At 39.2% G+C, this 23,000-nt stretch overlaps 1 protein-coding gene across 4 annotated transcripts in view; it reads left to right on the forward strand.

Annotated features, from left to right (window-relative positions):
• Positions 1 to 23,000, forward strand: part of PROSER1 (proline and serine rich 1) — a 781,917-nt gene that overhangs the window by 505,310 nt on the left and 253,607 nt on the right. For all 4 annotated transcript variants that reach the window (XM_044073158.1, XM_044073159.1, XM_044073160.1 and 1 more), the window contains exon 8: positions 15,869 to 15,947. In XM_044073158.1, coding sequence (XP_043929093.1) covers positions 15,869 to 15,947 — 79 coding nt within the window. The remainder of the gene's footprint in view (positions 1 to 15,868; positions 15,948 to 23,000) is intronic.

Raw genomic sequence — 23,000 nt, forward strand, 5'->3', positions numbered from 1 at the left:
ATGCCTCAGACACAGCCTGGAGTGGCTCACCTAGGAGACATGTGCACTCAGGGCACCTGGGACCAGGGAGATCTAACCCTCCATATCAACCTGAAGAAAATTATGGCAGTGTACAGGGCTATTATAACTTTCAAGGCCCACCTCAAGCCAGGAGTGCTCTTGATCAAAACAGACAACACCACGTTCATGTAGTACATCAACAAACAGGGGGGAGCACACTCCCACCCCCTTTGTCCACTAGCTATGCTTATCTGACAGACAGCCGCAATGATGGGATTACATCTGATAGCCCAGTACATTCCAGGGGAACACAACACCCTGGCAGACCACCTCAGCAGAAGTGTCCTGAACCCACACGAGTAGCAGCTACACAAGGAGACCTTCCTCAGTATCATACCTCTGTGGGAAACCAGAGATAGACCTCTTTGCTTCAATAGAAAACAGACAGCTATCCAGGTTCTGCTCCAGGGAGTTCCACCCACGTGCTTGGAAGGTGGACACTGTCTCCTTTCACTGGGGCAACCTGTTTGTGTACACCTTCCCTCCCTTGCCACTGATTCCCAGGGTACTTCTAAAGATCAGGGAGGAAGGTCCAAGGGCTATCCTCATTGCCCAAAACTGGCCCAGGTGGCACTGGTACCCCTTACTTCTCAGTCTGACCAGGGAACTACCCATGAGCCTGCCTCTCACAGAAAAACTGCTAACCCAAGAAAAAGGGTCAGTGCTGCATCCAAATCTTCAAACACTCAGCCTATCCGCATGGCTTATACCCCAGAGGCAGATATCAGGCCACCTTTGAGCAAGCAGGTTCTGGATATCATCAAGGAGGCCAGGAGGCCCAGCACCCGGAAATCCTATTCTGCAAAATGAAAAAGATTTACTGCCTGGTGCCGCAATAAGGGTCAAAGCAGCACCCAGGCCACTCTCTCTCTCTGGTTCTGGACTACCTGGCAGAGCTAGTGCAGAAGGGATTATCATACTCCTCAATCAAAATTCATGCCTCAGCTATCTCTGCTCATTCCCCAACAGAGCTACCTTTGTTCTCCCATTCCCTGTTAAAACAATTCCGTAGAGAGGTGTCACACATCAGACCACCTAGAAGACCGCCCACTCCAGCATGGGACCTGAACTTTGTCCTCGAAAAACTGACTTTACCTCCTTTTGAACCAGCTGCCTCAGCAGAATTGAAGCACCTCTCTTGGAAGACTACCTTCCTGCTGGCCTTAACCTCAGCCGGGAGGGTTTCTGAGTTTCAGGCTCTCATGGCCATTGAACCTTTCATTATCTTCCATGCAGACAGAATGTCTCTTAGAACCACTTTATGCCTATGCCTAAGGTGATATCTGACGTGGCCCTTAATCAGGCTGTCCATCTCGCTACCTTCATTCCAAACCCACAAAATAGGGGGGAAGGATCCTCCATGCATTAGATGTGCACAGACAGCTTAGATACTACCTGGATAGGACCATGTCTTTCAGAAAGACTGACCAGCTGCTGGTCAGCTTCGCCCCAGGGGCAGAGGGGAACCTATAGCCAAGCAGACCATTTCTAAATGGATATCACACTGCATCCATTTCTGCTACTCCTTTCATGGGAAGATACCTCCCATATCAGTCAGAACCCGTTCTACTAGGGCAGCATTAATATGTACTGCCTTCCTTAGGGGCATTCCTACCAAGGATATTTTAGAAGCTGCCACCTGGACATCAGTTCACACCTTCACAAAACACTACCAACTAGCTATTTTCTCCAAATCCAGGGCAGGCTTTGCTTCAGCAGTCCTGCAGGGCATTGTGGCTTCCACTTAAAGCAGTGCAAGCCTACTCTATGCCTCCTTCTCCCCTACTTTTCAACTTTGGGAATCTTCCCACAAGTGATGACTGCAACAGTGAAACATGACGAACATAGTACAGTTGTGTTCACTTACCATAAATGTAGATGTTCAAGTGTATTCATTGCTGCAGTCCTGTTTCCCTCCCACCTTCCCCCTCTTTATTTCCATCATAACTTATAGCCTTCTCCAGGTTGGTCCTGTACAGGCCTTCTTGGCAGGGCTCATATAGGTTGGGGACAAGAAAAACTGATGTAATGGTGTTGGCTGCCTCTCTTTATAGCCCTGATGACCTGACCTCAGTCTCAGGTGACCTGCAGCTGGAGCAGGAGGGAAATCCTTTACTCTGGTATTCAGCCGAGGGCTACCCAACAGGGATAACCCACAAGTGATGATTGCAGCAGTGAATACACTTGAACATCTACATTTATGGTAAGTGTACACAGCTGTACTTTTCTACTAATCAATGACCGCACATAATTATTAATTTTTTTAAACATCCTTATTAAATTATCACGTAAGACATAGGCACACATACATTAATAGACAAGAAAAGAAACCATATTAACATTTTCATTTATATACATAATAAATTGCATATATGTTTTCTTTCTTTACAACAACATTCTTTAGTACAGCATTACTTAAATTGTTCAATTCCTGCCTTCTCTTAAACCTCACTCCTCCTCCTGAACATTAATTTGCATGTATTGTTCCCACAAATTCCATTTATTTCTACATAATTTGCTCCTTCCCTTTTCTAAAAATTCCGTTTTTTTTTTAATTTTTCTCTCTTTTTTACAATATTCGGTACTACAGTTGGTTTAGATTTTGATTTCCATTTTCTAGTATTTGCTTTTCTGGCAGCTAATAAAATTAAACTTAATAACAATGTGTTACTCTGTCTAGGCAGTTCATATCTTGTGTCTCAGCTGAAAAGATAAATTTTTTAGCTACGGCAATTTGCTCCCCCAATATTTTTACCAGAGTGTTAAGCAGGGATTTTTTTTTAATCTGCCAGCTCATTACACTCCTAAAAAATATGTTCCCAGTTGCTGCTTTCTTCCCTATCACACCTTCAACATTTGCTATCTACCTGAGGAAAATTTCTTTGAAGTCTGCTTGTGGTATAAAAATGCCTGTGCAAGCACTCCAAACAAAAAATCATAAACTTTCTAGACTATGTTGCTTACTTGGGAACCATACATATGTCCTCCAATTTATCCCTTGTAAATTGCTTTTCCAGGCTCTCTTCCCAATCATTTCTAACCTCCGCTGCTTGATTCTTATAGTTGCCATACAGTGTTTTATATGCCTTACTAAGTAACCCCTTTTCACAGCAGCTTCTGTTCCAGATTCAACTAGAAATTCTAGCAGAGCAGGTCTTTCACTTAGAACTCCCCTATCCCTTTCTTTTTCCCTATACTCTGATATTAATCCCTAGTAGGAGAGGCAGTCTGTAACCTACAGTCCAAAGTACTTCTCCATGTTAATTTAGCCTTTTTCATTTTATTTGTTCATTAATAAAAAGGAAATAATAATGAGCTAAGCAAAAAGTGCTTGTATTGAGGCCCCATCTAGTATAAACATGATAAGAATGATTACTAAGTTTAACAAATACAGTTAAAAAGCTCAGAATTGCAATTTAATACCTGTGTGTTGTTTCTGTTTCTTCATTAGGGATATCCCCATAATATAGCATCCCTCACACACTTGAGTTAGAGTGATGTAATATGCTTTTAAGTCGCTCAATTTCACAGCCAGTTCTGTTAACATGAATAAGCTGCTTCAAACTGTGTACCAACTGATGCTGCATGTCTGATGAAGCGTTCAGTGTGAATGTGAAAGCGCTTACTTGGTATACTGTTTTTATTCTGCTTTTTATTTTGTTAATTGATTAAAGTTTCCTTCCTAATCGTTGTGTTGCCACGAGGGTTTTTACCTGTGGATCTTGCGTTTTCATTGGGGCACTTTATCCTCTGACTGTTTTCACTCTCAAAACATTGCTGCAGTTATGTAAAATAAAGTGAAATATTTTCTTCCTTTTACATTTCACTGTCATGTATTACAGAAAAGTTAGCACCATGCTGATGTGTGTTGCTTTCACATTAAACAGTATACCATATATTTGCACATTAAATAATTTGAAATCATGGAAAAAAGTGAATTATTCCTTTCACCGATATTTGATTATTACTTCCCACTTGGTATCAGAAAGTAATGTTTCTCATGGAATCAGTACCATTGTCCTGATCATTGCTTGCCATTGTTCATTTATTTTTTTTTCACAAGCACATTTTATGAGGTAAAATTACTACAGGCTCAGTATGCTAGGCATGTCTGTGTATGATTAAAATATAACCACAAGCTGCTAAGCTGTTGTGTGTGATAACATTAATACAGCTCCAGATGGTGATAATTCACTCTCCATATACTAAGCTGCCTTGTGTGTAGTAGAATAAATACAAACTCCAGCTACTGAGGTATTCTATAAATGTAGGTAAGATGTTGTGATCAGTGTAGTAAGTGATAGTTGCTTTCATATAAAATAGTGAACTAAGCCCTGTCTTGCTTATGTTTCACTATTACTTCTATCTGTCAGATATCACAGAATAATACACATAATAGTGCTCATTTAACAATCAAGTCAGTGCTGCTGTATTTTGTGTCTTTATTATACTATGCACTAAATGATATTTGCACTGAAATAGCCCTCTTTATTGTATTTGCCTATAACATCTTAGTGTTGGGTATCACAGGGTAGTGCTTGTCAAGCAACCAAAACCTTGCTTACCAGTTTAACAGTACAGCAAATTATATTTGAAAATGTGTAAAACAATGTGAAGTGTTCCTGTTGCTTACATTTGTGATATTACTCTGTTACTTCCCCATTAAATAGTGTACTAAATGATATTTGCAGGTGTGTAAAACAAAGGAATATACCCAGCAGTGTGAAGTAATAGTCATGTATTGTGAGCAAATATACATTACTATTTAGCATTCTAAAATCTGCACAGTGGTCAAGCAAACCAGTCAGTATGTTCATTGTAAAACTGAGCATGATCCATAGAAATGAGTCCTGGCTTTCAACAACTTATCTTACCAGCAAAACTCAGTGGACCATTATTTACAGAGGGAACTGTTTGTGCTTTCTCCTTCAACAGACTCACAAAGTAGCTTCCTTAAATAGTACCTGGTGCTGTTCTTGTCAGATCTGCCTCTTTCAAACTCTTCTATGTTGAGGGAAAAAAAACAAACAGTCTGTTCAGCAACTTCCCTGTTTTGGTTTGGGAAAATGCTAGAATTGTTGAGACAGAGGGGATGTTGGTCCAGTGACACCTTCCTCCAACAAAGTGCCTTTTGGACATCTCAGCCTACATCTTATGTGGTCCCTCCACCTGCCAAAATAATAGACATAGTTGTGGAAAGGACTTGTTGAACACTTGATGTGGCTGAGCACTTCCTGAGGAAATTGGACTAGGTGTCCAGTTTCACAAGGGCAAACTTAGTTGTAGTAAGGCTTCCCTTGCAGATTCGATTGTAGTGGCATCAGTCACCAAAAAGGTGCCCTCTGACAACAGCCCAGAAGTATATGCACCAGATAAGGATCTTATGGCAGTGGACACCGTGGAAAAGGGTATGTTCACATAGGGCATATGATTGGTTTTCAGTGAGAACTGGTGGAAAAAAGCATTGAATCATTGAAGAGGTTCCCTGCTAGAGGCCTGCATCCACAAATTGACAACATACAGGTGACAGCTGTGCAAAGTATTACCTTGCTCTTCATGCAGTTTGTTCACAATATAGTTGATGGAGGGCAATACAAACAGGTGGGATGGACATTACAATCAGATACAGACCTGGCTTAGATTGTACAGATTTTCCAAGAACTTCACAACATCCTTTCCCTCTGCCCTGTTCATTGGGACCTCCCTGTTTAGACTTGAGGTGAAAAGTCTCTTAAAGATTGAACAGGATGGTAAAACACTCTCTGCAGTTGGGGCAAAGTGTGTGGTCCTTCAAAAGTCACTCTGCAGGAAGCAGAAATGTGCCAGAAATGTGTGGTATCAAACTTGTCAACAGCAGCCATTTGATCATCACTCAGATAGAAACTCCAATAGATATGAGGATTCTGCAGTAGACACCAGCCTCAATGCAGATATGCTCCACAGAATCAGTGGCTCTGTTGTTCTTCCCAGGGAAGCAACAGTAGCACTCCTGAGGACTTGCCCAAATGTTCCACTCTGAAGGCAGTCAGAGTTTGACTGTCCCTGCACCTGGAAACATGGCTGACCCTCACACAAGGCAAATGGGTCTGGGACATCATATCCAGAGGCTCTACAATACCATTTTAACTGACCCACAGCCAACTCCTCTTTCCCTCCACACATCTCACCCCATCAAAAGGAGGTGGCCAAGTCACAGATTTACAGTGTCACTGTTTACTTCAGGTTCTTTTTAGTCCCCAAGCATACTAAAGATTTCAGACTCATTCTGGATCTCAGCAGCATAAACCAACACATGAAGAAAACTAAGTTATTGATAGCCCCTGTTCAGTCAGTCCTTCCATGCAAGCAAAAGGGAGATTTTTTTTTGTGCTCAGTCGATCTTAAGAGACGTACCTCATATAAAACTGTCCGAAGCATCCATGCAATTACTGCACTTCTGGATAGGTGCCAACCATTATCAGTTCAGAGCTCTGTCATGCTGTCTACCCTCAGTCCCTTGTGTGCTCACTAAGTGTATGGTACCTCTAGCAGCTCATTTCAGACTGCTGGGAGTCAGGATCTTCCCGTGCTCCTCACCTCCTACAAGGGAGTCGTTGGCATATGCAAGGGACCACTTCCTTCACCTTTGTCTTTCCTTGAGGATAACACTGAACACTGGAAAGTTCCAGTCAGACAGAATACAGTAATTAGAATATGAAATAAGTCTTGTGTTACATCACACTTCTTCCACAACTGCTATTCCTAAATTTATGTGGCTCATGGAAGCAACATTTGGTGCCATATAGAATGTTGCAGTATGTGAGTCCTGCAGTAGACTCTTCCACTTTCAATGATTTCAACTGTAGCATCCTATGAGCCAGGTAATTCTATTGTCTAGGTCATGTTGCAGGCATCTTCATTGATAGTTGCAAAAATGCCCTCTCTCTCCTTTCATTTATCATGGTCACCACAGATGTGTCTACTCTGGGATGAGGGGGCATTGGAACAGACAGATGGATGCAACAGGAGGCCCATCTGTACATCAGCATTCTGGAAATGAGGATGGTTTTGGTAGAATAGTAGACCTATCAGTGGCGCCATCCAAAGGACATAGTTGCAAACATGTCAGTGGTGAGGTATGTCAATAAACAAGGAAGAATCAGATCCTTGTTTCCTCTGTCAGGAGACAGTAAGAGTGCAGAAATGGGCAGTCAACTTGCAATACTTTCTTACAATATACATTTAAAGTCATGCCAATTTATTAACAGAAAGACTCAGAAGGTGCCATGATGCCATGCGAGTTGTCCCAATGTCTCACAATAGCCTGGATTCATAGGTTCACAGGTAAATGCTAGGCTGTCAGTCTGCAGACTATTACAGACCTAGACTGTAGCCAGGATGAAACCCTGTACCTTGCATCTGTGAGGTTTAAACCTTAAACATTATGCCAACCCTCCCCCATTGATCTTCCATTGATGATAGTCTTGCTGGGGCAGTTTTGGTTCCATAACTAGCAACAGCTTTGTCCCCATCATCCCTCCAAAGGGAGAGGCTCGCCGGGACAGGACACTCTAATCCGCCATTGAGTTTTCTTTCTACTTTTCCCCTGGCAAGGTTGTGTAGGGTTCTAGAACCTCACACAAATTTTCTCGTACACCTGTCTGACAAGCCTCACCCACTCTGAGTTTTTTGATTATTAATACTTTTCCCTTCAGGAAAGTTATGTTAAACTAGGAGTTTCTACTTTAACAAGCTCTTTTTTTCCCTGTAAGTTTAAAAGTTCTTAAAGTATTTAAAAAACATTTTCTCTGTTGAGAAATTGTGTGTATTTTTCTTTTTGGGACTGGAAAGTATTGTTTTTCTGTGAAAAAAATGACTTAAAGACTTGAAATTTTTACTGGCTTTTGCTGCTTGTTTTCCCCAGGAACGATGCACCATTTTCAGCTTGACCATAGAGCAAATAGTCTGTCCCAAGGTTGATCCTACTTCCAGCCACAAAAAGAAAAATTTAAGCAAACAACCTTTGCCACCACATCAGGCTAGCAATTAGCCTCAACCACTGATGGGGTGAATTTGCTATAGCCATTTGTTGTACCTCACACCACTCATCTTTTACCCTGAATCCCTCTGGTGTAGCACCTCCAGCCTGTCTGGACTAGGGGGCGCAGTTTGACTATGTCCTCTGCGGTTCTTGGGAGTCCCCTCAGCTGACAAGGGAGATTCAGTCTTGGGAGAGGGAACAGGGAAGGCTTCCTTGTTTTGTCGGTATGTTGTGCCCGTCCCTTGGGAAGCTACTGCTGCCATGTATAAAACTATTGACCCCATTTTTTCTGTCAAAAAGAAACAGAAAAATAAACATGTTATCTCCTCCTACTCAAACTTCCTTAGGCAGGAGAAGTTTACTGGGTATGGCTCAGATTTCATCCAGCCTTTTTATCCTTGTTATTTATTGCTTTCTGATAAAAGATAGGATACTTCCTTTCCTGAAGAGATTTAAGATTCTGAATATAGACAGGAAGATGAAGAGACAGATACAGGTTTTCTCCTTAGTTTTATGATTTAGACTCAGAGGAGACCTCAGTTTATGATTCTCTCTTTGGGGTTCCTCTCTTTTTGAGACTATTTCCAGAATGTGCCAGTGTTTTCAGTGGGAGTACACTGAGGTCTCTCAGTCCCTCAGAAAGATCTATGAGCTGTCACAGAAGGAATTTCCTGAAACATAACCATTTCCTCCAGTTCTTTGTATGTTGTGTATGCATCTCCTTGTACTTTTTATGATAGCCAGCCTGCTGCCCCTAAAAAGGCAGATAGAATGTATAAAGCTCCTTAGTCAGTTTAAGTTTTATACAGTCTTGCAAAACCTAATCCAGCAGCTATAGCTTTAGCTAATCTTACTGTTGCTAAACAGTTAATTCCTATTCTACTCTTTCTGACAAGGATGGGAAGATTATTAATGGACACGGGAAAATAGTGTATACTTCAGCAACTTTGATTTTCAGAATTTTGAATCGTCAGTCACACATGCTGATGTTTGTTCTGACTGTGAAAGTTTGAGGAATGTTTGGTCTGCATCTCTTCTGGTGAGAAAACATCTGCTTTAAATATTTTAGTTTCTTCCATTATACTAGTCACTTCTGTCTGTTTATAGTGTGTGAATGACTTAGTTGATAATTCTTCCAGGACTATGTTCTCTGGTTCTATTTTGAGGAGGTATTAACTAGTCAGTTTGACTATTTAAGGGACTTTGTTCTCCCCTTCCCCTCCAGAAAGTCTGAATCTCCGTTTTTCTCTTTGACAACAGATAGTTTCAGACAAATGGGTTCTGAAGATCATTCATAAGGGTTATACATGTCAGTGGGAAGACAGTCCTCCTTGACAGGAGGATATTCCTCATCCACCACACCAGACTATTTTATTTCCATCTGTCCTTCATTGCATGCAGTTCCAGGGAGTAATAGAACCAGTCATTCCTTCCCAAGCTGGAAAAGATTGTTCAGTGATGTTTTTAATGCCAAAGAAGTAAGATGCTTAGAAACCAGTTCTAGATCTTTCTACTCAGACCTGTTTGTGATAGTGCCTGACTTCAAAATGATGTCATTTCACAATCTGATACCTCTTCTTCTTCCTCATTCAAGTTTCTTGCAAACTCTAGATTAAAAGATACTTATCATCTCATTCCTATTCATCCAGACTTCAGGGTTTCCTAAGGTTTGTCTCTGGATCACTTTATGAGTTCTCTGCTTAACCCATAGGGCTACCCACTGCACCAAGGGTGTTCACTAAATGGCTAGCTGCAGTTATAGCTCATTGCAGGCTACAGGGTATCCATTTTAATTTTTTCAAATTTAGTTGACTTGCTTATCTTTGCAGTGTTTTTCAAACGTGTCAGGAGTCTCTCACTTGGGTAAGAGATTTTTTATGCAAGCTGAAATTCCAAGAGAATATTCAAAAGTCCTTTTTGATTCCTTCATGCAAGATTGTGCTCCTGGGGTGTCAGCTGGACAGATCTATATCTAGATTCTTTTCTAAGGTTTTTCACTCAGACTTTGGTCACTGCAAGGGAATACTTCAAGATTTGAGGTGTTATGACATCTGTGATTCTCATTGTAACCCTGGCAAGACTCCATATGAGAAAGATGCAATGCTATCTGAAGTCTCTTTGGTCCCAACATCAACGTCACTTGACTTTTCAAATCCTAGTGCTGGGGTTTGTCAGTAGAAAAATTACTTGGTGGAAACAGCAAATATCCCTACATGGGGTCCTCCCTTATCATCCCTGTTCCAAAGCAGTTATCTCAGATGCCTCAGACTTTGTTTAGGGAGCAGTTGCAGGAGGGATAATAGTGCAGGGTGTGTGGGACACCTAGGACAGATGCAAACACAGAGATATGAAAGAGATACTTGCCCTGATCAAGGCATTCAACTCTTTGCATCATTTTTGGTCCCCAAGACCTCTTCTAGTTGTTTTAGACAATACCACAGTCATGTGGTACATGTTCAGGCAGGGCGAACCAGTTTGTACCCCCCTTTGCAGACCAGCCACATTAGCTTGGCATATAGTTTCATAGCACAATCTCACTCTACAGGCATCCTTCATTCCATCGCAGTAATACTGTGTGGCAGACAAGCTAAATAGGACAGGGCAGATCCTTACGTATGTAAACTAGATCAGGCATCTTCTACAATTTTAACCGTTTGTGGGGAGTTCCCCTGATACATCCATTTGCCTCTTCTCTAAATAATCAGTTGGCAATATTCTGCTCCAGGACTCCATACTAGAAGACCTGGAAGACAGATGCCTTTTTATTTTTATTAAGAATGTTCCTGTATGCTCTTTCACCCTTTCCACTGATATCCAGGATACTTCTTAAGATTCAAAAGAAATCCCCAGAGATCTTTGTGGTGAGACTTTTTCTGGCCCAGGCGGCAGTGGTTCTCTCTTCATTTGGAAATGGCCAGGGGCAATTACCACAAGTTTCCTCACAGAATGGATCTACTCACACAAGATCAGTGATGTTGATACACCCCGACCCCAGTCATCTTTAACGGAATGCTTAGAAGATAGGGTCTTATTTTCCTTTAGGCACCTGTTTACTGTGGATGTGCAGCAGGTACTAGTGGAGGCAAGAAAGCCTGCTCCTAGAAAATTATGTATTAGCAAATGGAAAAGATTTTCTAGTTGATGTCAACAACAGCATAACCAGCACCCATTCAGAGCTGATTGTCTGACTTTACAATGTTTGTGTGAGTTACTTTCCTGTGGCCTTTCTTATTCCTCCTTCAAGGTTCATTAATTAGCCATTTCAGCTTTGTAGCCATGGATCCTACTTTTTGAAGGCTTTCTCATTTCAAAATGGTTTTGAAAGAGGTTTTACTTAAGAGCCATCCAAGAAAACCAGTGGCCCATTATTGAGATCTTAATTTTGTGTTAGAGAACCTAACACTTGCTCATTTTTGAACCAGCTAATCTGGCTGACTTGAAGTTCTTAACATGGAAAATAGTTTTACTGATTGCTGTGACCTCTGAAGAAGAGTGTCTTGAGTTGCAAGATCTTATGCTGACTCAACCCTATTCATTTTCCAAAAGAAAGGATTTCTTTGAGAACTAATTTGTCTTTTATGCCTAAGGTGGTATACAGGTTTACTTTAAGTCAAACTATCCATTCCCCCATTTTCTTTACTGATCTTAGAAATGAAAGGGAAAGGATACTCCATACCTTGGATGTCCACTGAAAACTCGGGTACTGTTTTGACAGAATTAAATCTTTCAGATCTTTGGATCTGCTGTTCTTTTCCTGTGAAGGTAAGAAGGGGCAAACTGCACCAATGCAAACTATTTATATGTGATTGTCTAAGGCTATTACCTTTTTTATATTTGCCACCACAAATTTTTTCAAGGCTGGTCAAGGTCCACTCTACCAGGGCCTTGGCTTCATCTGTAGCTTGTAGGAAAGGGTTGGATTTTAGGTTCATAGTTATATACTAGGCTAACAAACCCTGGGCCTTTATAAGCCTAACTGTGCAGTCCAACACATTTGTGTCCCTGCGTATTAGGAGGGGGTATATTAGGAAGTTTATAGAGGTTATGTAAGGAGGGGCATGTTAGTTTGGACATTACTGTTGCCTCTGTCTATCAGAGACATGGGGGGCCAGACCCAGTGTGAATTTCCGATTTCTAATTCATTGGTCAGGGTTACGCTTATATAGGGTTAGGGGTGGATTCTGCCTGACGTGGATATGTTCCAGAGCATGGGGATTCCCTGAGATACCCATCTCCCTAAGATACATATCTGTCTGAAAAGCATGTCTTATTTATGTCATAATAAAAGTTTAAATCCTTGGATTTAGTGGTTCTGATGCTGTTCGTTTTGTGGATATGCAAAAGTTCCATCGCAACTGGATCCGAGGATGCCTTGTATGCCAAGCATAGGTGACCTCTCAGTAACCTTTAGGAGATAAAGTATCAATATGGGGCTTTAAGGTGATCCATATAGGACAATGTGTATACCCTGGTTTCTCCTGGTAAGGGACCTTTGTTGGTGTTCCATCTGTTGCATATGTTTGGTCAGGTACATGCTGAAGGGAGCGTTATACTCGATGTGTCTGATAAGGGATAAATAAAGTACCACTATGATGTCCTTGGACCTGGATGCCATGCCCTTACTTATAAGTTGGATGACATAGAATGATTTTCTTCTTACCTTGGCCACATGTTGCCAAAGTCCAGTACAACCTTTGACCATCTTCTAGAAGTATTCTAGATGCTGCAACTTGGTCTTCTGTACATACTTTTTCAAAGCACTGTAAGCTGGATTCCTTCTCTAGGTCTAGAACAGGACTTACCAGGCCCATTAGGATCTCTTTTTAACCACAGCCTCCAGACTGGCTTTGTCCTGAGGAGGTCAGCAACAGTCATACCTCTACATAAAGGGGGACTGTCTACTGACCCAGGAAATTACAGACCTATGAGTTTGACTAGTCTTATATGTAAGGCCATGGAAAGATTAATCATGGACCTGATAAATAATGACATAGGAAACCTTCAACACCAGACCCGACCCAATTCAGCTTTCTCAATGGCAGGTTATGCCTACTGAATCTGGTAGATTTCTTTGAAAAAGTCACTAAGGCCATGGGTAAGGGTAAAACAGTTAGTCTTGCCAAGACATTTGACTCAGTTCCCCACTCAGGTATTATAAATAAACTCTAAAAACTTTGCATAAATCCCTACGCCACCAGATGGATAGCTAGCTGTCTCATGGACAGGACAAATCTGGGTAAAATGGGTGAGTCCAGATCCAGCAAAAGGCCAGTTACTAGTTATCTGTCACAGGGCTCAGTGCTAGGACCACTCCTGTTCAGAATATACTTCTCTGAAGTCAAAGCTAATGTGGAAGGCCTCTGGATGACAAACTTTGCCAATGACTGCAAGCTGGGAGCAATCACTGAATCCCCCAATAATGTAGATATCCTTCAGAAGGGTCTGGATCAAACAAGTGATTGGTGCCAGATCCATGGCCTAAAACTAAATGTGGAAAAATGCATCATCATACCCTTTGAAATGTCAAATACCCCTACACATTACAACATCAGTAGCACACACCTAAGAGTAGACTCAGAGGTGAGAGATCTAGGTACACAGATAGTAGTCTGAGCTTTGACCGACATGTGTCCACAGTGGTGAGGAAGTCATTCTATGTGTCACAACTTGTAAGTAAAGGTATGGCATCCAGGTACATGGAAATTATAGCCCCACTGTACACTACCCTCATTAGACCAATAATCGAGTACAATGCATCATTTGGCATCAACAAAGAAAATGCAGGGTGTAAACAACATGTCCTGTGCAGATAGACTAAAAGCCATACCCCTTTACTCTGTCTTCTACCGACTACTAAGGGGTGACCTGTGCCTGACCAACAAGTTGCTCACAAATCTAGCTTTGATGGAGCTGCTACACATCCACAAGTCAAACAGCAAGAGGGTCACCCAATCTAGAGATCAAAACTTAGTCAGCAACTAAAACATGGAGAGACAGATATGTGTTTCAGAGATTGCCCTACTTTGGAACAATTTTCCTATTTACATTAAACAGAGCCCTTCTCTGGCCCACTGCATATGCAGCTAGATGAATAGATGAATTGCAAATTTATACATGGGGTAGTGCCTATGTCCCTTATGGGCAGGGGCAACCTGTATGATATTCAAGGCATAGGAACAAATCCTTGCCATCCTGTTGCCCCTATGGGCCATATATTGGTTAAAGTTAGATTTTATTGGATAGGCTTGTAAGGGCTCTTAAGCAGTTAGCCTAGTAATCTCCTGTGAAGCTGTGAGCCTTTCAGACTTTGCAAAGACCATTTTCCAGGGGCTCCTGGACTCTTCTCCTTCCACCTCCCAAATGTAGTAATCTACCTGTATAATTAAGGTGACTCCAGCAGTGATCAATATGATGAACATAGTACAGTAGTGTAAGTAAACTTACCGTAACAGTAGATGTTCAAATGATCACTGCAGTAGTTGCTCTCTTCCTCCATCCCTCTGATTTTTGGTGTGTTGTTTATGCCATGGTGTGGTTGTTTGTTTTTCTTCCTAGCATTATCTTTTCAGTGCTCAGCGTTCCTCTGTCTGCCAGCAGGAAAGCTCTGAAGGGCTTCGCATCCAAACTTGTCTTTTAGTCAGCCCAGTTTGAGCTGCCTAACAGTTTACATGTGCGGAAGGTGCCCTGAAGCTCTAGAAGCTGGCTAGCTGATATATCTTCAGCAGGATGTAACCAATATAGCTGTCGCTACAGTAGCAGTGATCATTCGAACATCTACTGTTATGGTAAGTTTACTTACACAACTGTACATTTTTTAATTGATTGCTACTGCAAAATGTAAGAAATTTGCTGAGGAAAAATTGTACAGATTAAAGTGACTAATGTGTGTCTTTTTACTAGGATATGCTCAATGGCATTTTTTTCAACAGTCATTATATCAAAGTCATCATATGTGTTAAAGAAGTTAAACTTATCAAGGCCTCATCTGTGATGTGAAAACACACACTCAAATTTTAAGATTGATAGTCTGGTAGTTTAACTTCAAATAGATACCTTACCCGAATCTACCGGCATTCATGGAACCATTCTGTTAAAGTGTATAGATAAGCGTAACTTAGAAGAGATCTATGTTTTTTTCAAAACATTAGACAGAATCACAGATTAATTTTATTTTGTAAAAATTAAGGATAAGATTTACATTTATTAGTGTAATATAAGTATGGATTTAATAATACTTAATTTGTTTACCAGTATGTACAAATGTCATTAGGCAATTACTGCTAAAAAATACTCATTTATCTACCAAAACTAACGTAATAGTCACCAGGTACTTTTTGTGATCGAGTGCAGGTAGACTCCATTTCAGTATGGATGAACTTTGTTTTAGGTGGAATATGTTTCCATATAGATATATATATATATATATATATATATATATATATATATATATATATATATATATATATATATATATATATATAGATGTGTGTGTGTGTGTGTGTGTGTATAAACAAACTATATAGTCATATATATACAGTGTATGTATAACTATATAATTGTGTATATATATATATATATATATATATATATATATATATATATATATATAGATATATATATATATTGTCCATCCGGATTTTGTATTATTGAGTCAGGATACACATTAATTAAAGAGTAGATAAACCTGCATAGTAATGTATTGTCATGTTGACTGTCTAAACGGTATACATTTTTATTCTAATGATTCTCTGTACGTCATTTATTTTTCCTTTGTTTTGTGTTTTTCAGGCTCCATCAACCTACAATCCTCATAAGCCTGTACCTTATCCAATACCACCCTGTCGTCCTTGTGCCACTATTGCACCAAGTAAGGATTGTCATTTTTGCATCTTTCTGAGACATTACTGTTGCATTTTACATATCTTAAGTCCAGAAAACAGTACGTCTTGTCATATCCAGTTCATCTTTTTGAAAGTATTCTTCCAGTGCTTAGGATTGCTTAAAGACAGAATTTACAATGCCAGATTGAAATCAGCTCTTACAGGCACAATCTGTGTATTATTTGTATACTGTTAATAGTATGCTAACTCTTTACTCTGTAAGTTTAAGTTGATGGAGAATGAGGTTTGTGGTGACAACTATGTGCTTCTGAAAGTAATCAAGATGTATACCCTGGTATCTGTGTGGGATGCATAATCCAAGATGTTGCTGCATTCCTTACGTCTGGGACTTTACTGGTAGATATCCTGTCCTTCTGTCCAGTCTTAAGGAATTCAGATTCTTTCTTCCTGGTACAGGGTACCTCTACTCTAGAGCATGCTGGCATAAGTGGGACATTCACCTGTGTCATCTTCAGACAACTTATGCCACAGTACACATATGCACACATCTCATTGTTCAGCATTGCATATAGTCCTTCACATCCATACAAATCCAGCTCAGAGCTCAGTCAGATAAGTGTCCGAATGAGGAACTGCATTTTTTTCCCTCTCCCAATATTTGACGCGTGTTTATGACTACTCTGAGGGTGTCCTGTAGATATTTCTCTTGTGTCTAGCAAGAAAAAAGAATGTTTGAGTGTGGTAGACAGATCCCACCCAAAGACTATTGCACTAGCTGTATTTTTTGTCTAGGAGTAGAATGTGACATAAAAAATTGCAACATTTACCAGGGATTCTTGCCCAAAACTTTTAGAAGTAGGCTGTGTAATCTAGTGTCATACCGAGATCATAAACGCTTTGAGGCCTTAACGCACTCTGCCATATTGTCCTCAAGTGCATCGGCCTGGTTTGAAGTTCAGCTCAAGAAAAATTAGAGGGCCAAATTGTGCAAGGGACTGAGAGATGCAAAACAGAAGTCCCAGGCACCTGATCAATCTGAGGTGACCGACACCACAGAGGCACATATACAGCCTCTGGATTTTGTCATCTTTTTCCTCATCTTCTTGGCCCTCTGTTGATGCCCCTTTGGAGGCCTTCCTGCTTGAAGACCAAGGCCCATCTATGTGGACCAGCTACTGAGAATGGCCTTCCCAGATGCGCTGCCTTTGGTGACAAACAGAAACAAAAGATTATCATTTCTGAAGGAATGAGTAGCATCCATAAAGTGTTCATTCAAGAAGAAGTTGAAGGTTTCGGCATGAAGGGCCAGCTTGAGTACTAAATCTTTGAGTGTCTGGTCCTCATTAGAAAGACTCAGAAAATAAAGCCTATTTCTTCCTGTCCAGCACCTCAACAAACTCCCTCTAAAAAAGAAATGGGTATGCCATGCTGTCTCCACTCTTCACAGGTAGGCTGGGAAGACTACTTTAAACTGGCTCAAGGCATACTCAAGACTGTACAGGCCATGAGCCCTCAAGACCCTCTTCCAGGCATGTTAAAAGAAAGAAAGATCCTTTCGGACTTCGAGATGGCCATCAGGAGATAAACTTCTTAGAACTACAATGCCCATTTAAAATCTTCATTCATCCCATTCAGATTAACCATTACAAGCACAACTTCAAAAGGAACCAGTTAACTTAGAAATAGTCATACATCTTGTATGATATTTGGAAGAACAGCATTTCTGACAAAGAAACTAATACCATCGACATTCTGCAGTCATTGTACCTTGTGGTGAGTACCCATATTGTTGAGAGGTTCATTCAGCAATTCAAACAGAAAATACCAACTATTAAAGTTCCTATCGTCACTTAGTCTGCGTTATACCAAACTTGAAAAGAATCAGTATGTCTTGTGATGTAATGGGCACACAAACTACTGAAAGTCCTTTGCAATGTTGTCTCCAGAGAAAGAAATCATGAGCAAAAGGTACAAAGTGGCCAGCTGTGATGATAAAAGACAGGTGCAACAACAACAGAAGTTAAGTTTGATCAAAAGTCTGCCCTGGAAGATCTAAAAGTTGCAATACAACCACTTCAGTCAGTGATTGAGAACGTACAGTTACAGCCGATTCGCATGAATGCATCTCTAAACAATATTGCAACAAGACTAATTACATCCAAATCAAGAATTTAAAAATATGAAGACAAAGTAAATATTTTGTAACACGAAACAAAAATTTGCTGTTCTAATCTAATCTTACCCTCTTAAAAGACAAATTGACTGACTTAGAAGTAAGAAACCATAAAAACAATAGTATTATTAGATGGCTGCCAGATAAGTACGATCAATCGGTATTACTAAAGACTATCCAAAACATTTTTACATCTCTCATTTAAGCAAGTTCTTTCATACACAGCATTACTACTGAGAGGCAGTCTGAATGTTAGAAATGATCAAAGTGAATACATTTGAAGAAAAATGTATATAAGACTTTTAAACTTTCAGGATGTTATTAACATCTTAAGAGCTGGAAAAAACAAAAAGGCTGTCACTTGGAATGGATACAAGTTACAGTTTTTGCAAGATCTAACTCAACAAATTAAAGCCCTAAGACAAAAACTTGCACCTTTTTGTTCCTACCTAAAGCATAATATTAGATCTTAAATGCTATAGCCAATCAGATTAACATTCACAGTAACAGATATACATCTCTGTGGAGATGCAGAAGTGCTGTTTCTGAAACATTTAACTTTCAAGTAACTTGAAATCAATATTAACCCAAAATAAAATTACTCTCGTTTAAAATTATTCCACTGGTCAGTGCATTGTTTTAAATAACTTTAAGTTTATTTTCAGACCAGTTGATACAATGCTGTTCATAACAGCCAGAATGAAATATCTGAAGGCTTGCAGTTGTTTAGCGTTTTATAGGTCCTAAAAGGAGAACTGTTCAATGTAGAGTTTTGCCCACAAACAAGAATCACCATTTTACCAAAAATTGAACTTTAAATTTCAGTTTTTTCAAAGAACTGATCAGCTATGGTACCCTATTTCCTTGCAAGCCCTTTTGTTCACTATTGTCCTGGCAAATACAAAGGTCATTGCAATAAGAAGCAAAGTTCTGTACTAGGTGAACTGTTTTGACTAAATATTTGTTCTTTTAATATCAGTACAATTTGTTAAATATGCTCTGCATTAATAACTTTAAATGCTACTAAGTATTCCATTTTCCTTATTTAATTAGCTTGTTAAACCTTTGAATGTGAGCAGACTAATGCACTCAAAAGCGAGTTTTCATATTTAGTAACAGCACTGCAGACTATACTAAGATGAAAATCAGATCTGCTAGTTAATCGCTGATAAGCTGCTGCCAGTAATGTTTTCTTTTGCATACCGACAGTTATACCAATTAATTTAACATTAAGGATATCACCAGTTAAAGCAAAGGTATTTCTGTTATTCTTATAATGTGCTTGTTACATAGATTTTATATATTTTTAACAGGCTGCTATGGTTTTGGAGAGATGAGTTATAGCTCAATTAATAAGGATTATTCTTCTAAATTGATGTTATTTTTAAGTTTAGTTATTCTGTTGTTGCATAACGTGTCTTCAGTCTTTATATTCCAGTGCAATTTATTTCACTTCTCTGTGTTTAAGGTGGGTGGGGTTAGGCCCAAAAGAAAAGGGGAGGGGATATAAGGTTAGAATGGGGTATAGTGTCCATGTTTCCAGTGTTCTTACTATATACTACCTTTTCAGTACAATATACTTTATATGCATTATAAGGCACAAAGTTAACAATACCAGTTGGTACAACATTTCCTCTAATAATACTTACAAACCTAAAGTCTACCTCTTTCATATAAATGGAGTGGTTAATTGTTTCATGGAATGTAAAAGGTATTCACTCCCACAACAAAAGATTATTATTTTTTCCATCTTTTCTATAAATCAGATACACAAATCGTATTCTTACAGGAAACCCACATGCTGGAATATCAGTGGTCACAATTTAACAAAAAATATGGCTCAAATACAAGGTGGCAGCTGATACAAAAAACAAATCAAACCTGTATTAATGAAGCAAACTTTTAATAATAAAACAACAGGTTCAAGGAATGATCCAAAAAGACATTGGTGTTATGTTACTTGCCAATCTAACAATCTAAATAAAAGGAATTTACTATTAAATATCTATTCGCCATGTCTCTTTCAGTTTTTTTTTTCAATTCCATAATCTTATCAAAAGTTTTGGGAATTGTTATTTATCCTAATAGAATAGCATGCCTGACCCCATGAAAGACACCACTAATAAATTAATTAAATTGTAATAATAATGCCTCAGCTGCCATCCTTGATTTAATTATGACCTTATTGACCCCTTTTCTTTTGCCAAATAGCACATTTATCAGACTTACTTTTTATGCCTGAACTCACAAATCCTGTTCTCGTGTAAATTATTTTCTACTCTCAAGCAAACTATTAGAAACTACAATAGATTTTACTACTCTTCCCAGATGTTTTTGTTTACATCACTTAAAAATATCTTTAACTCTCTTATGGGACATTTTGTGGTATAGGAAAAACATGTACTATAACTGTACACTAAATTCCAGTCTACTAGAAAATGAAGATGTTAAAGCAAAGATAAAAATCTGTGTTTAGTAACTTTTATGATAATCTGCTCTAAACAGATATGCATATAGAATGTAGTGGGGAACATTAAAATCACAATTAAGAGTAATCATATTATACAAAACTCCAAAACTAAAAGAATTGATTATAAAAAAAATTTCACAAGCTAGACATTGTTGTGTTAAATGCATATGAACAAGAGCCTGAGGACAAATTAAATGAACTAAGAAATGGACATCTTCTAAACATATCTTACTTATCATGTTATGAGACTAAAGTTCTAGTATAATACTCTGAATGGACACAAGTGCCATCCAGACTTTTAGCACGTATTATAAAAATGCATTAACCTTTCATTTGGTTTTCAGAAATGAAATATAAAAACACAATATATTCCACAAATGAATATATACTATTTAAAAAAAGTGTATACAGACCTATATAATAATCATCATATCATTCAGGATTATGAAAGCATGCACAATTCCTATCCCAAATACAACTTACTAGACTAAAAACAGACTACACAGCTATGATGAACCAGCCTATAACTTCATCTAAGATTTTAGAGGCAATGCAGTCTCTCTAATCAGGTAAATCATCATGATGAACCAGCCTATAACTTTATCTAAGATTTTGGAGGCAATACAGTCTCTCTAATCAGGTAAATTGTCATGCCTGGAAGTCTTCACATCAGAAATTGTATAAATCCTTTGTAAAACCAATATCAAATAGTCTATTGGAACTATATAAAGACATTATTCTAAATGCCTTATAGACCCATACTTAAATCTTTCTAAAGTCATTCTCATCCTTAAACCTAACCAACACTACTTCAGCCAAGCAAACTACAAACCAGTCTTGTTAATCAACTATGATATAAAAATTCTATCAGCACTCGTGGCTAACAGATTGAAAAAAACGTCATCCCATCTATCATTTCCCATTTCTACTCAGGTTTTACAAAATTATGACAGATGTCTTTATAATGGACACTCTTCAACACTTAAACACAACGAAAAGCAACAGCATTTTTGTATTGGTGCTAGATGTCACTAAAGCTTTTGATAGAGTGAATACCTCATTCTTAATTCAAGTTTTGGAGAGGTTTAGAGTCCTTAATTCAATTCTCATTGTTTCAGTTCTTTGTATGATATCATCAACCCAATTAGTCATCAATAAAGGACTCTTTAAATAAACCCAGTTAATCAAAGTGCCCATCAAGGGTATCCCTTATTGCCTTACATTTTAATTTTCATTTAGAAACTTTATTGCTGTTATAATTACAAATTACTTACTACAATATCTTCACAGTAGCAAATGTCAAAATTTCTGATCTGATGTTGTTAATCTTCGTTCATTCCTTACTGATGGGTTATCGGTTCCGTCCTCGGAACTGAGCCAGCCAAATATCAAGCTCGTGTCAGTCAAAACCTCTTGAGCCAAGGTCCTACCCAGAATGCTCTGCTCCCTGTTACGTCAGATCTCGTTTGACGCGTTGCTGTACAGCCGTATCAAGCCACTGTCTCAGCTGTCTAATTTTTTGAAAGTTTTATACATTGTTCTTACTTTAAATATTTCAAATAATTTCTACTAATATTTTTCTATCCTATTGTATACTTTAAACTCTCTCCCTTTAGTCTTTTCCCTTTATTACCCTTTTTCTTACCTTTGAGGTAATTCTCCATTACCATCGTTGGTAATCCTTCCTTTTCTCTTCTTACCCTTTTGGGTAGCTTTTCTTCTTCCTTTTGGTACTGTTCTTCTTTTCCACATCATTATGTCAGATAAGAAAAGTAGCGTTGGTTTCAAGCAGTGTAAGGATTGTGGCCGTAAGTTACTTCTTTCCGATGGCCATGACTTATGTGTCTACTGTCCAAATGTCTCCCACCTTACTGTGGATCCCCCATGTGGGATTTGTAAAATTTTTCAACCAGGACTCTTAACGAGAGGAAGAATAAATTAATTTTGAAAGGTCTTCTAAAATATCCGTTCTCTGAGGCTATTTCTGGGTTGGAAGGCTCACCCCCTCCTGTTAAACCCTGTAAGAGGCGTTCTTCCTCATCGAGGTCACTCCCTTCTTCTCCATCTGGAGATTGTAGGGAGTCGACTCATAAAAAGGTGAAATTGATTGCTACTTCAGCACTGCCACCTATGACCCTGTTGGCTTCAGGCTCTGCACCGCCCCAAATGATTTTGGCTCCAGCCATGTCTTCCTTATCGACACCGGAGTTCCCGGTGCAGACAACTACGGCTCCGACAGTTCCATCGCAGCCCTTACCGGCACTGTCCATGCATGTACAGTCACCTTCGGCACCACTGGTGCAATCCCATTCTGCTCTGCGTATGACTTTTCTGTATTCTACAGCACAGACATTTTCGGCACCGACATGTTCTTCGGTGCAGTCCTTCTCAGCACTGTCCTTATTACCGGTGCAAACACTTTCCTCAACAGCACCT

The sequence above is a fragment of the Protopterus annectens genome, chromosome 5.part1, assembly GCF_019279795.1.
Source record: "Protopterus annectens isolate FY-2018-M chromosome 5.part1, PAN1.0, whole genome shotgun sequence".
NCBI classification, from domain to species: domain Eukaryota; kingdom Metazoa; phylum Chordata; order Ceratodontiformes; family Protopteridae; genus Protopterus; species Protopterus annectens.